Raw genomic sequence first — 16,535 nt, 5'->3', positions numbered from 1 at the left:
ATTGTCGATCAGCTGTTAGCTGCTGACCGCCAATTGCGTATAACATACGCTGAAGCCAGCCTTAATCACTATCAAAAATCTCAAAGCAAAATTTACGCTTCTGTGGCACGGAAAATCTGCGTGTAACCCACGAAGAGACATTACACCCGCTCAAAGTCGCTGTATGGTGTGCTGTTTTCGTTGGAGGAAATAAAATAGGTTTTCTTATTTTTATACCCTCAGCCATATGACTAGTTATATCCTCAGCCAAATGGCTAGAGAAGGGTATATATGATTAGATACGGCCAAAACGTGCCTCAATGAAATAACGGTTTTAGAGCCTAATTATCTTTGGACCAAATCCGTTTCAGGACATTCAGGAGTAGATCTCACGGTGACCCTGTCTGGCTGGCTGGGCGGGAGTATCCGATATGATCCAAACTTGGTACATCGTAATATTATTGTCAAACTTAGATCGAGTTCGGAGATGGGCAATATCGGTTCATTCCTTCTAGGTTGAAAGTTTTAAAGAAAATAACCAACTTTGCGAATCCTAATATTTGCATCAGCGCTAGGCCAGGTGCAAGAATGGACAATATCGGTTCACCCCATCAAGTACCTCCCCCACAAAGGGCCAACAAATTGAATATTCATGAAGCTCATAAAACATGAAATTAACATCCGATTCCATTCGAACTTGGAACAACTCAATATTTCCATTAACACAACATCTGTTATAAAGATGATAGAGATCGGACCATTCCTTCTGGTACCTCCCCCACAAAGGGTCAAAATTTTGAATAACCAAAATAATTATATTTTCCGAAATAAGTATTCGATTCTTTTCATATTTCACATATCCACAAGATCTGCTGTAAAGATGGGATATATCGGTCCACTCCTTCTGGCACCTCTCCCACAAAGGGCTAAAAATTTGAATATCCATGAAGCTCATAAAACATGAAATTTACATCCGATTCCATTCGAACTTGGAACAACTCAATATTTCCATTAACACAAGATCTGTTATAAAGATGGTAGAGATCGCAGCATTTCTTCTGGTACCTCCCCCACAAAGGGTCCAAATTTTGAATAACCAAAATTATTATATTTTCCGAAATAAGCATTCGATTCTCTTCATATTTCACATATCCAATTATTTCCACTACCACAAGATCTGCAGTGAAGATGGAATATTTCGGTCATCGCCTTTTGGTACCTCCCCCACGAAGGGTCAACATTTTGAACACTCATGAAGATCATAAAACACGAAATTATCATCCGATTCTGTTCGGACTTGGCACAACTAAATATTTCCATCAACACAAGATCTGTTATAAAGATGGTAGAGATCGCAGCATTTCTTCTGGACCTCTCCCACAAAGGGTCAAACTTTTGAATAATCGAAATTATTATATTTTCCGAAATAAGCATTCGATTCTTTTCATATTTCACATATCCAATTATTTCCATTACCACAAGATCTGCTGTAAAAATGGGATATATCGGTCCACTCCTTCTGGTACTTCTCCCGTTAAAAATTCTGTTAAAATCTTAAAAATGCCGAATGTAGCTTTTATATTGAGGTCTATACGTCGACATGGACCTGCATAGGTAACATTTGTCATAAGCCATTACAATATACAAATGCGAAACCTAAAAAAAAATCGGTGAATAATGTCGCTTAAATCATCAAAATACCGAATATTGGGAGGTACCGTTATATGGAGGCTATACGAAGACCTGGACCTGCACAGACAATTTTCTCTCAAATACCAAACTTGAAACAATTCCGCTGAATAATGTCGCTAAAATCATCAAAATACCGAATATCCGGAGGTACCGTTATATGGGGGCAATACGAAGACGTGGACCTGCACAGACAATTTTCTGTCTTAGGCTGTAGTACCCATTTCGAATTTCAAATACCCAATTTGAAACAATTCCGGTTAATAATGTCGCTTAAATCATCAAAATACCGAATATCGGGAGGTAACGTTATATGGAGGCTATACGAAGACCTGGACCTGCACAGATAATTTTCTGTCTTAGGCTGGTATATTCATTGCGAATTTCAAATAACAAATTTGAAACAATTCCGATGTCGCTTAAATCATCAAAATGCCGAATATCGGCAGGTAACGTTATATGGAGGCTATACGAAGACGTTGACCTGCACAGATAATTTTCTCTCTTAGGCTGTAGTATCCATTTCGAACTTAAAATACCAAATTTGAAACAATTCCGGTGAATAATGTCGCTTAAATCATCAAAATACCGAATATCGGGAGGTAACGTTATATGGAGGCTATACGAAGACCTGGACCTGCACAGATAATTTTCTCTCTTAGGCTGTAGTATCCATTACGAACTTCAAATACCAAATTTAAAACAATTCCGGTGAATAATGTCGCTTAAATCATCAAAATACCGAATATCGGGAGGTAACGTTATATGGAGGCTATACGAAGACCTGGACCTGCACAGACAATTTTCTCTCTTAGGCTGTAGTATCCATTACGAACTTCAAATACCAAATTTGAAACAATTCCGGTGAATAATGTCGCTCAAATTTGAAACCATTCCGGTTAATAATGTCGCTAAAATCATCAAAATATCGAATATCGGGAGGTACCGTTATATGGGGGCTATACTAAAACGTGGACCTACACGACCCATTTTCAATACCAAAAATTCTGCAGACATAATTTTCATTTGAGTAAAATTTTATCAATCTACTTCAATTCGTTCGGAAGCTAGAGTGATATCCACAGACGGACGGACATTGCTAAATCGACATAGAATTTTATGCTGATCAAGAATATATACCCTTTGTGGGGTCTGAAATGTATATTTCGAGGTGTTACAAACGGAATGACAAACTTAATGTACCCTCCATACTATGGTGGAGGGTATAAAAATTATGGAAACACTGCAATTATTTGTCACTTTTATCTCTCTCGCTCTCTCGTTTTTATACCCGCTCTCGGGTATAAAAATTATGGAAACGCTGCAATTATTTGTCACTTTTTTATCTCTCGCTCTATCTCCCTCTCTTGGCCAAGGAGAAATGTGCTAATTTTTTGATTAAATAAAATATTAATTTTAAAATTGATAAACAAAAAAGAAATGAAAGGCATCACAACATTCCCGACAATGAAAACAATTCTGTTGAAAATCATAAAAAAAACAACAACAACAACAATCATAACATCTTATCTTTTATCTCTTCTACTCGATCTGATGTGAATGGTTGGCATTCAGCTGGCGAGCATCTTGTCAATGAATGGCTATTAAAAAATTAAAAAGTCTTATTTTGTCATTTAAGCAAAACCAAAAAAAAAAAAATTCAAAACAATCCCAAATCAATGAATTTGACAAATTTTATTTTTTTTTTTTTTTTTGACAACTCACACACAAATGAGGTTAAATGTTAATGGCGAACTGTTTTTTTTTTTTTTTAATTTTTGTTGTAGCTTTTGTTGTCCAACAATAAATACTATTTTATTCACATGCAAGTTATAATTGTTATTATGGCATTTGCTGTTGTTGTTACTGCCATTAAAATTTGTTAAATAAAAAAAAAATTAAAAATTGTTTAATTAGCTAACATTGCTTGTCATTCAGCTGTTCGGACACTTGTCCAACTCTTTTCAATTTATCAGCGGGAATTTTGAGAAATATTTTCTAGTTTTTTTTCTTTCTCTCTATCTTTTTTGGGTAATAAAAATTTAATTTAAATTTATTTAAAATTATGATTTGAAATTAAACTAAGAGCAACATTAAAAAATTATTATCTCAACAAATTAAAAGAAATTATTTGGGAAATATTTGAAATTCAAATTTTTTGGTTTCAAAGAAATTGCTGTCACAAGAAAAAAAGGAAGCTTCATTGTAGAGGAATTCTGATTGAGATCAAAATATTTGAAATTTAAATTAGTTTGCGAACCATGTTGGTATTTATGGAGATTCCTCAAAATGTTATAAAGACTTTTTTGTTTAAAAAAAATAGCCCTTATAACAACTCTAAAGAAAAATCCACAAGGAAAATTTAAAAGTCGGGCGGGGCCGACAATATTTTACCCTACACCACTATGCGAAGCAGTGTAGAGCTCCCGTAACAAAAAAAATTATTTGAAGTAGATCATACCACCTATCAAAATTTGGGATATATATGGGAGCTTTATTCAAATCTGAACCGATGTTGATAATATTTGGCAGAGGTATTTCCGAGCTCTATAAGATATCTGGCACGGATATGAGGGACTTAAAACTCCAAATCGGAAGCATATACATGGAAGCTATAGCTGTAACTGAACCGATTTTCATAAAAATCGACGAGAATGCTTCTAGGCTGAAATCGGTGAGATGTACCAAAATTCAGGTCATTTGGACTGATTTGGGCTATTTGGTGCACAATTAACCCGAAATAGGTTGAAGATATACATAGGAGTAATATCCAAATCCGAACCGATCTTGATGAAATTTGGCAGAGGTATTTCCGAGCTCTATAAGATATCTGGCACCAAATATCATTGTTGTCGAATACATATTACGGATGTGAGGGACTTAAAACCCCAAATCGGATGAAACATATATATGGGAGCTATAGCTATATCTGAACCGATTTTCACCAAATTTGATGTACTTGCTTCTAGACTGAATTCGGTTGGATATGCCAAAAGGCAAGTCATTTGGACTGACATTGGCCATTTGTTGTACAATTAACCCGAAATCGGTTGAGGATATATATGGGAGCTATGTCTAAGCCTTATTCGATTATCACCAATTTCGATAGGGTTCGTTCTTGGGCCAAACAAATATTGTTTGGACAATTTCAGCTCAATCGGATAATAAATGCGACCTGTATTTTGTTCACAGGAAAAAAAGACAGACGGAGGAGGGGCAGATGGACTAACATGCATAAATCGACAAAAAAAAGTGATTCTATGAATATCCTCAGAAATAAGTATGAGTCTATCTCGCTACCTTCTCAATGTTACAAACAAATGCACAAAGACAAAATACCCTTACCATTGTGTGGTGTAGGGTATAACAAGCTAAGAAGTATTAATCGGCTTTGCCGACAGATGTATACCCTCTGTCAAAATACGATTTCTTAAATATATTTTGATTTCTGTTATGATTATTCAAATGTTTGACCCTCTATGGAGTAGCTTCCGAAGGAATGGGCCAATATAGGGTGAGATCAAAAAACCTGCAACCAACTTCAGACTGCTGTCATTTATAAGCCACTCGTCCGACAGCTGTTTAAATTATTCCAGTGACAGCTCATTATATAGTTTACAAGCGTACAAAAGCATTTTGGTGGGAATTTTCCAGAAAAAAACGTTATTCGTGATGGAATTCAAGCGTGATAGAGTGATTTCTTTATATTTGGCTGGACACACCACAAGTGGCTATCGTAAGAGCACTCCAGCATTTAAATGTGAATAAATCTTTGGTGTCTCGTACCATCGCTCGTTACCGTGATACTGGTAGCGTAGCCTGACGTCAAGGAATTGGACGGAAGAAAACGGCAAATCAGCAGAAATGGCGACTGCGACTTGATCGAAACCCGCGTCGCAGTGGCCGAAAAATGGCTCGTGAGCCATATCGGACATATCGCAATATTCCATTCGGCAATTATTAAAAAATGATCTCGCGGTACAGCCATTTAAATTCCAACAAGTGCAAGAACTTACACCGCAACAGAAAGAACAGTAAATAGACTCAAAAGAGCTAAATAATTGCTTCGCTTGGCCGAAAATGGTAAACTGTCTCCGATGAGAAAACATTCGTTGTCCTGCTTTTTTTAAACAAATAAAATGATCGTGACCGCTCTCCGCTCGTATTAATCGACCGTGGCATCAGAATAAATGCCGAATATTATCCCGAAAATATTCTGGAAGTGTATTAAAGCCTTGGGCACGCAAACCACCCAAGAATGGTTACAAAATGAGGTTCCTCGCTTCATTTCCATCGCACAATGGCCACCAAAATCTCCGGATACCAATCCGTTGGACTATTGTGTCTGGAGTATTTTGGAAAGCAAGGTTGGCACTAAAATATACCAAAGTGTCGATCACCTCAAGCAAGAGCTTCGCCGGGAATGGGGAAAAATACCGCAGAGCAACATTCGGGCAGCGTGTGACGGTTTCATTGGCCGTTTGAAGGTCATAATTCGTGCCAAAGGTGACCAATTCGAGATAATCTAAACTTATTCTAAAATTTGATGCTATTTCCGACGTTTGTTGTTTTCATTGAATAAAATTTAAAAAAAAATGTAAAAATTATGTCGTTTGACTTTTTTGCAGTTTTTTTAATCTCACCCTGTATTCATGATCAGCAAAAAAATCTGTGTCGTTTAGCGATGTCCGTCCGTCTGTCCGAAATCACTCTAGCTTCCGAACGAAATGAAGTAGGTTGATAAAATTTTACTCAAATGTGTATATTATATCTGCAGGACTTTTGGTATTGAAAATGTAGGCCATGTAGGACCACGTTTTGGTATTGCCCCCATATAACGATACCTCTATATTTTGGTATTTTGATGATTTTACCGACATTATTCACCGGAATTCCTTCAAATTTGGTATTTGAAGTTCGTAATGGATACTACAGCCTATGACAGAAAATTGTCTGTACAGGTCAACGTCTTCGTATAACCCCCATATAACGGTACCTCCCGAAATTTGGTATTTTGATGATTTTAGCGACATTATTCTCCGGAATTGCTGCAAATTTTGGTATTTGATGTTGGTAATGGATGCTTCAGCCTAAGGTAGAAAATTGTTTGTGCAGGTCCGCGGCTTCGTATAATGGTACCTCACGATATTCGGTATTTTGATGATTTTAGCGACATTGTTCACCGGAATTGTTTCAAATTTGGTATTTGAGATTCGTAATGGATACTACAGCCTATGACAGAAAATTGTCTGTGCAGGTCCATAACAGCTACATTCGGTATTTTAAGATTTTAACAGCATTTTTAACGTTTTTTTTTTTTTGTTTTGTTGAAAATTGCCAAATTCGTTCCAAATGGCGGAGGGTATTCAAAGATCCGCCCGGCCAAACTTACAGATTTTTACTTGATTTTTGTTTTTTTTTTATTTTATTAATTTATTTATTTATTTATTTTTTGTTTTTTTTTTTTTTTTTGTAAAACAATTGCTTACAACAATTAGTCGTTGATCGAGCCTTAATTCCAGTCAAACTAATACCAGCAAATACAACTAATGTTTACCAACTTGTTGTCAATCTCTGTTTAAATTAACTGGAAAATTTAGATCATTATCTGTCATAAAAAATTGCAATGTCATTGCGAAAAACAATTTAGTACAAGCCTGACAATTTCGATACAAACTACAATAATTTCAGATGATTTTTTGTTTCCATTATTTAAATTATTTAAATAATAATTTTTTGAGAATTAATATTTGTTGTTTTTTTTTGTAAAAAATTTAAATTACTGCCAAATAACAATGCAGCTACATATCTGGATATTAACATTTATATATTGAGTTACACTTCTTCGAACCCGGTTATCTACCAAAAACAGGCCCCCCAAAAGTAATAAAAAAATCACAACATTACAAATATTTCTTCTTTTGTTTGTAAATCTTGAGTGCTAAAATCAAGTTTATTTTTTTGATTTTTTTTTTTTGTTTCTTCGCAAAATTCGACCTCCAAAAATTAGGGTCATATTTGCACACACGAAGAAATTCAGCAAAAGTAATGAACAAAACAAAACGCTGTTGAAAAAAAACAACTGGTTTTAGGTTTGAAAAAAAATTAATTCTGTAAAAGGTTTAAAAACCTTTATGTCATAAATTAGTATATTGAAAAAAAAAAAAAACAAGAAATTAAATAAAAGTACAAAATTGGAATGAAGTAAAATATGTTAATTTATGAGCGGAATATTAATTTGAAAATTTTTGTGACGTATGTCTAAACAAAGAAAAATTACAGGCAGTTTTCGGGTCCAACTTTCATCGAAAAAACCATAGAAAATCCATTCATAAAAAATCCAAAATATTTTTAAAAAAATTCACATTTGTGTAATATTAAAAAAAAAAAGATTTCTTTAAAAAATCCACATTTGTGGAATATTTTAAAAAAAGTTTTCTTTAAAAAATACACATTTGTAAAATATTTAAAAATATATATTTTTAAAAAATCCACGTTTGTGGAATATTTTAAAAACTACAGGATTGTGGAGGATATTGAAAAAATGTTTTTAAAAAATCCACAATTGTGGAGGACCATAAAAAGAAATATTTAAAAAATTCACATTTGTGGAGAAATAAAAAAATATTTTTAAAAAAATCCACATTTGTGGAGAATTAAAAAAAAATATATTTTTAAAAAATCCGCTTCTGTGGAATATTTAAAAAAAATCCACATTTGTGGAAAATTAAAAAAAATATTTTTAAAAAATCCATGTTTGTGGAATATTTAAGAAATATTTGAAAAAAACACTATTGTGGACAATTTTGAAAAAAAAAAAATTTAAAAAAGATCCAGGTTTATGGAATATTCTGAAAAAAATATTTTTAAAAAATTTGTGTTTGTGGAATATTTAAAAAAATCACTTTTGTGGAATATTTAAAAAAAATATTTTTAAAAACTCCACGTATGTGGAATATTCTGAAAAAATATTTTTAAAAAATTCGCGTTTGTGGAATATTTAAAACATATTTAAAAAAAAATCTACATTTGTTGAGAATTAAAAAAAATATATTTAAAAATCCACGTATGTGGAATATTCTGAAAAAATATTTTTAAAAAATTCGCTTTTGTGGAATATTTAAAAAATATTTAAAAAAAATCCACATTTGTGGAGAATTAAAAAAATATTTTTAAAAAATTCGCGTTTGTGGAATATTTTAAAAAAATGTTTGAAAAAAAATCCACTTTTGTTGAGCATTAAAAAAAATATTTTTAAAAAATCCACGCTTGTGGATAATTTTGAAAAAAAAAATCCACATTTGTGGAGATTTAAAAAAATATTTTTAAAAAAATCCACGTTTGTGGAATATTTAAAAAAAATGTTTGAAAAAAAACAATATTGTGGACAATTTTGAAATAATATTTAAAAAAAATCCACGTTTGTAGAATATTCTGAAAAAAATATTTTTAAAAAATTCGCGTTTTTGGAATATTTAAAAAATATTTAAAAAAATCCAAATTTGTTGAGAATTAAAAAAAACGTTTTTAAAAATCCACGTTTGTGAAATATTTAAAAAAAAACCCTATTGTGGATAATTTTGAAAAAATATTTAAAAAAACATCAGGCTTGTGTATATTCTGAAAATAATATTTTTAAAAAATTCTCCTTCGTGGAATATTCAAAAAATATTTTAAAAAAATCACTTTTGTGGAATATTTAAAAAATATTTTTAAACAAAATCACTTTTGTGGAATATTTAAAAAAGATATTTTTAAAAACTTCGCGTTTGTGGAATATTTGAAAAATATTTAAAAAAAATCCACGTTTGTAGAATATTTAAAAAGTATATTTTTTTTTTTAAATCCTAATCCATGGAATATTTAAAAAAAAACATAAAAAATAAGTGAAAAAACTGTAAGTTCGACCGGGTCGATATTTGAATACCCTCCACCATTTGGAACGAATTTGGCAATTTTCAAAAATATTCTGAAAATTTTGTTAAAATCAATGTATGCGTCATATTAGGGTCAAAATGACGATGTGGACCTGCATAGGCAAGTTTTGTCATAAGCCATTACAATATTCAAATGCGAAACTTGAAAATAAAAAATCGGTCAATAATGTATCAATATAGGGAGGTTCAATTATATGGGGGCTATACTAAAATGTGGACCTGCACAGACAAATTTTTGTCTTAGGCTGTAGTATTCATTACGAACTTCAAATCACCAAATTTGAAACAATTTCGGTAAATAATGTCGCTTAAATCACCATAATACCGAATATCTGGAGGTACCATTATGTGGGGGCTATACCAAAACGTGGACAAAAATTCCAAATTTTCAAAAAAATTAACTTTGAATATTAAAGAATATATTAAAAAATCCACTTTTGTGGTGAATATTAAAACATATTTTTTAAAAAATCCACGTTTGTGGAGGATATGGAAAAAATAATTTTAAAAAATCCACATTTTGTGGAATATAATGAGAACATATTTTTAGAACGTCAAAATGGATTTTTTTTTGTGAGACTTCCAAAAAATTTTTGAAAAAAATCCAAAATTATATGTAATCGTCAAAATAATTTTTAAACTAGTCCACTTTCACAAGATATCCTCTAAAAAAGTTTCAATCATCAACATTCCATTTTTTTTATCCGTCAACAATTTCCCCCATTTCTCACTACAAAATTTGAATAGCTTTTTCATTTTCAAAACTTATTTCAATTCAACATATATTTGTTTCAAAACTTACTTGATTACTGTCTGCATATTTGCAATTTTTGAAGAAAATTCAGTTCAATTACTGGTTTCAGTTGACGCCGTCGTCCACTTCGTGTTTTAAAAAACAAACTTTTGAACTTAGATTTCTTTGAACGAAATAAAATAAAGAAAAATGCAATTTATTATAAAAAAAAACTTGAGACAAAAAAATATTAAAAATTTTTTAAATTTTCTAAATCAATTAACACTTCAATTTATAGTCACTGTTTTATTAACATTTGATTTGTTTTTCTCTTTTTTTTTAAATTCCAAAATAGAAATAATCTCTACCGTTAGGTTTGTTCAATTGAAAACACACCCGCACACGCAATGCTGAAGTTAAGCTCTTGTTGTTATTGTTATACTTGTAGTTATAACGGTTCTCTCACTTAACACTTTGGTCTGTCTGACTGTTTTTCACTTGGCTTGGCATGCGTTGTTGCGTTCATCCGTGCACTACTGGCGATCAACTGAAGTATAAATGTTAACGAAACATTATTTTTATATCTGCGAATCGATGAATTCGGGCCAACAACACAACTAACACTGACTGCGCCGCCAACGGGGAAGTAGACGTTGGCGTTGCTGTCAACGCTGTTAACATGAAAGCACACGTAAAGCCAACAAACCAAGAGGCCAAGCAACAATCAAAAAAGCAGCCAGTCACACGAAGTCAAAGCACACACACACACGATGACGATGAGGGCGACGACAGTAAAACATTACGGTATATGAATGGGAGGATGGGTAGGATATGTGTGTGTGTACAATGTGAATTTTTTGCAATTTCTATTGTCCGTTAACGGAAGAAGAAGAAAATTGCATTTCTAGTTTGTTGCAATGTTATGTTTGCTCAGAGAACAATAAGCTCCATACTCACCTACTCTTCTCTTTCCCATTACTGGTCTTAGGCAGAGCATAAGTTCTATCTCTGCTACTGCCATGTTAACAGAGTAGTGGCAGAGGATATGTGAGAGAAGAAGTCAGCGACATGGCTATTCAGTACTGGCAACACTTTTAACCGGAAATAGTAGCTAAAATGCATAGAAAGGCGTTGCCATATGTAAATTTAAATGGTAAACAAGAGTAATATGTGAATATTCAACGTTATGATGGAAGATTTTTGAAGAATATATTTTTTAAGGACCACGAGACATATTTAAAGCATCAAAAAACGTGGTTTATTTTTAGAATATATTTTTAGGGACAAAAAACCTGGATTTTTTAGAGAATATTTTGTCAAGAATCAAAAGACGTACATTTTTTAAGGAGTATTTTTTCAAGGGCCATCAAACGTTGATTTTTCCAACACTCATGGATTTTTTTAAAAAAATATGAGAAACAGACATGGATTTTTTAAAGAATATTTTTTCAAGAACCAACAGCCATGGATTTTTTAAGAAATACTTTTAAGGACCAACAGACATGCATTATTTTTAGAGCATATTTTAAGGACTAAAAAAACTAAGATTTTTTAAGGATTATTTTTTCAAGGACCAATAACGTGGATTCTTTTAAAAAATGTTTTTCAAGGGCAAATGACTTGGATTTTTTAAAAAAAAATATTTTTTAATGGCCAAGGACGTGGATTCAAAAAAATATATATTTTTTAAGGACGTAGATATTTTAAAAAATGTTTTCAAAGGATAATAATATTTAAAAAATATTTTTCAAGAGCCAAGGACATGTATTTTTTAAAAAATATTTTCAAAGGATAATAATATTTAAAATAATGATTAAAAAATATTTTTCAAGGACCAGAGACCTGGATTTTTTAAAAAAAATGTTTTTTCAAGGACCAAATTATTATTTAAAAATAAACCGAATAAACAAAGCCAACACTTCTATTATTTAAAAAATATTTTTCGAGGACTAAGAAAGTGGATTTTGTAAAAAATACTTTTTCAAGGACCAAATTATTATTTAAAAAATACTTTTCATGGACTAACAACGTGGATTTTTTTAAAAAAAAATATTTTTTCAAGGACCAAAGGAACATTTAAAATATATATTTCAACGACCAAAATAATAATTAACAAAGATTATTCAAGGACCAACTACCTGGATTTTTTAAAAAATATTTTCAAAGAACATGGATGTTTTCTTAAAAAATTATTTTTCAACGACCAAAATAATAATTAAAAAATATTTTTCAAGGACCAATGATTTGGATTTTTTAAGGATTAACCGACGTGGATTTTTAAAGAATATTTTTTCCAGGAACTTAGATTTTCTCGAGTTGGTCACCTTTGGCACGAATTATGGCCTTCAGACGGCCAATGAAACCGTCACACGCTGCCCAAATGTTGCTCTGCGCTATTTTGGCCCATTCCCGGCGAAGCGCTTGCTTGAGGTGATCAACACTTCTGTGTCCTGTTGGAATGTCCAAGGTCTGCGGCCAAAATGTTTGCGTGCGCAGGGCTTTAATACACCCTCCAGAATATTTTCGCGATAATATTCGGCATTTATTCTGATGCCAAGGTCGATGAATACTACCATGGCCGGCGCTTGAGTTCTGGTGACCAACCGAAGGTGCGCATTTTTAGCTGATCTCTTTGGCAAGTAAACTCATCGGAGAAAACCAAATTCGGCAGTTCACCAATTTCGGTCTAGCCAAGCAACTCTTTAGCTCTTTTGAGTCTATTTTCTGTTCTTTCTGTTGCGGTGTAAGTTCTTGCATTTTTTGGAATGTCAATGGCTTTTTCCCGAGATCTTTTTTCAATATTTACCGATTTAAAAAAAATTCAAGGAGTTGGGAAGTGGATTTTTAAAAAAAATTTCAAGGACCAAAACTCGGATTTGTTAAAATATTTTCCAAATTTTTTTTAAGAACGAAGGACGTGGATTAAAAAAAAAGAATTTTCAAGGACCAAAACTCGGATTTTTTAAGATATTTTTCAAATTTTTTTCAAGGACGAAGGACGTGGATCTTTTAAAAAATATTTTTCAAGGACCAAAACTCCGATTTTTTAAGATATTTTTCAAATTTTTTTCAGGAACGAAAAACGTGGATTTTTTTAAAAATATTTTTCAATTTTTTTTCAAGGACTAAGAATATGGATTTTTTAAAAAATATTTTTCAAATTGTTTTCAGGGACTAAGAACGTGGATTTTTTAAAAAATATTTTTCAAGGATCAAAACTCGTATTTTTTAAATATTTTTCACATATTTTTAATTGAAAAATTAGGTGAATTTATTAAAGAAATTCAAGGATTTTTTTAAAAAATATTTTTTTTAAGGACTAACCGCTTGAAGACAGGCGAAAAAATCAAATTTCAAATTCCTTTACAACAAATTCCTTTTCCAAATTCACGACTTAATTCCGACTTCAAGACTTGAAGCATTGAACCAAAACTCACTCAGGTGCTTGGCTCTGGTTCATTACACTCTAATTACGGTACGGAATTGAAAGTGTAAACATCGGGTCATCATCATTTGTTGTTGTTGCTGCTGTTGTTGTTATGTGGAGGGTATTTTGACTTACTTATATAAGTCGGATTTCATCACCCTTTAAGTGAAAAGGCAATATTCCAAAAGGAAAATGTCAATGATTTCTACAAAAATGAAAATATGAATGTTCGAAAAGACAACATTGGTTTTGAGTTAAAACATTTCAAAACATCGGCCGGCGAAGACCGAACGGTAATGAGAATAGCTTCATGGGAAAGGTATTTGATTTCTTCACAATTTTTGGGGCGGAAGGTTGGAAAACTTGGGAAAATTATTCAAACTTGGGAAACACATTCAAAATATATCCCTGATTCCAAAATAAAGGCAATTTGGGGAAAATGACCGAAAATCGAGTTAAACTAATTGCAAAGTAGTTGTCCAAAATGACCAATGATTATTATTACCCAATCCTTCCACCCACCCCATTCAATTTGCATTTTTTTACATATTTTATATCCTTTTCTCCCCCCTTCTTTTGATTTATCTTCGCAAATTACCTCCACGAAAAGTTAATTGTTTTCAATATTCAATGTCATTGACTTTCATCATCGTAAAGTGTTTTTGGAGTAAAAATTTCCTTGTTTTGTTGTTGATGTTGCCGTTGTTGTTGTTGTTCGGAATCTTGAAATTGACAAATAAATGCTTTCGGTTCTTCGTTATATGTTTTGTTTTGATTCAAATTGAATATTCTAACCACGTTTGGTGGGCCATTTGTTTTCACGATCTGCTGGCTGACTGGTTGGCTGACAAACGGTATTGGGCTACTGTAAGGCGAACAAAAGCAAAAATGAAGAAGAACAAAAAAAGTTCGTATGAAATGATTTATCGAATGTCGTTTACACATTACTATTCAATTGAAATGAAAACAATGGATATTTGTTTATTTTTGCTGTTATTTGGCTAATTTATTTATTTTGTCTCAATTTTAATTTTATTAAAAATTTATTTAAAAAAATGATACATGGAAATTAGAATGACCCTGGGTTTAAGGTCATGCATTGTTTCCTTTGTTATCCCTAAAGGTGAGAATACATAAAACGTTTTTTTTTTTTTTGACTGGCTGAAGTAATCAGTTGGCTCCTTTGTAGAAGAGCAAAGCAGTTTTAGGTTGACTTAGTTCAATTTCGGACCATAATTTATACTTGTTAATCCTTTTGGCTGCTTTGATCTTTTACGATCAAACCTAAAACAGCCGATGACAAGCCATTCAAAAAAGCGTTTTAGTATTCGTACCGTTAGAAGGCTCAAAACTGCACGATTTCAGTTAAACGGTTCACCGAAAGGAATAGTTGAACTAGTTCGGTAAAGAAATATTTTTTTTATGTTAAACGGTTCACCGAAAGGAATAGTTGAACTAGTTCGGCAAAGAAATATTTTTTTTATGACAGATAACAAATAATAAAGATTTCTGAGATAAAAACCAGTAAAGAAAGTCCTAAAGTCGGGCGGGGCCGATTTTATGATACCCTACACCACTTTGCTAATTTAGTTGAGCTCCACTTAATAATTAAAAGTTTTTATGGGAGAATTCAATCATACACGCTATGATTATAATTATAATTTAAAATTCAAAGGACTAAATATTGCCCATTTTGCGAAATTAATCTGAACCGATCTCGATAAAATTTGGCAAAGATATTTCTGAGCTGTATTTGATATATTTCCCTGAATATCGTTGTTACGGAGTGCATATTACGGCTGTGGGTAACAAATACAATAAATCGGATGAACAATATATATGGGAGCTATAGCTATATCTGAACCGATCTTCACCAAATTTGGCATACTACCTTCTAGACTAAATTCGGTCGTATGTGCCAAATTCCATCTCATTTGAACAAATATTAGACGTTTGGTGCACAATAAATGGTAAATCGGACGAAGTTATATATGGGAGCTATATCCAAATCTGAACCGATCTCGATAAAATTTAGCAAAGATATTTTTGAGCTGAATTGGATATATTTCCCCAAATATTGTTGTTACAGAGTGCATATTACGGCTGCGGAGGACAAAAATAACAAATCGGATGAACAATACATATGGGAGCTATAGCTATATCTGAACCGATTTCGATAAAATGTGGCATACTTATTTTCAGGCCTAATTTGGTTGTATGTTCAAAATTCCATACTATTCGGGCTGATATTACACGTTTGGTGCACAATAAAAGGCAAATCGGACGAAGATATATATGGGAGCTATATCTAAATTTTTACCGATTATCTCCAATTTCAATAGGGTTCGTCCTTGGGCCAAACAAATGTTGTTTGCAAAATTTCATCTCAATCGGATAATAAAAGCGACCTGCATTTTGTTCACAAGAATACATGGACAGACGGACGGACGGACGGACAGACGGACTGACATGCATAAATCAACTCAGAAAGTGATTCTATGCAGATCATCAAAAGGAACTATGGGTCTATCTCGTTTCCTTTTGCCTGTTACAAACAAATGCACAAAGACATAATACCCTGACCACCTTGTGGTGTAGGGTATAAAAACCGCAACAAAGCCAAACGCGATAATTTTTACATTTTTTTAAATTTTATTCGGAACAACTTTAGTTTAGTAAAAACTCTTCGATTTTTTCGAAATTTTCTCCAGAGGTAGGTATTTTTACCCTGATCCCGGGAAACTATTTTTTTTCTTGGGGGACGGGGGAT

At 32.4% G+C, this 16,535-nt stretch overlaps 1 protein-coding gene across 4 annotated transcripts in view; it reads right to left on the bottom strand.

The window, feature by feature from the left end:
* The window catches only part of LOC101887725 (neprilysin-2), a 94,913-nt gene extending 84,019 nt beyond the window's left edge, over positions 1-10,894 (bottom strand). For 2 of the 4 annotated variants that reach the window (XM_059130503.1, XM_059130505.1), the window contains exons 1-2: positions 10,735-10,894; positions 10,408-10,522 (exon numbers count right to left, since the gene is read on the bottom strand). In XM_059130503.1, the coding sequence (XP_058986486.1) occupies positions 10,408-10,424 (17 nt within the window). In that variant the 5' untranslated portion in view covers positions 10,425-10,522; positions 10,735-10,894. Of the gene's footprint in view, positions 1-10,407; positions 10,523-10,706 lie in introns of all 4 variants that reach the window. The other 2 variants (XM_059130504.1, XM_059130506.1) reach the window with 2 other exon arrangements.
* Positions 10,895-16,535: the final 5,641 nt, after the last annotated feature.

The sequence above is a fragment of the Musca domestica genome, unplaced genomic scaffold (genome assembly GCF_030504385.1).
Source record: "Musca domestica strain aabys unplaced genomic scaffold, Musca_domestica.polishedcontigs.V.1.1 76, whole genome shotgun sequence".
Classification (NCBI taxonomy): Eukaryota; Metazoa; Arthropoda; class Insecta; order Diptera; family Muscidae; genus Musca; species Musca domestica.
Note: the sequence above shows the minus strand (reverse complement) of the source record. Positions and strands in the feature narration are given on the sequence as shown.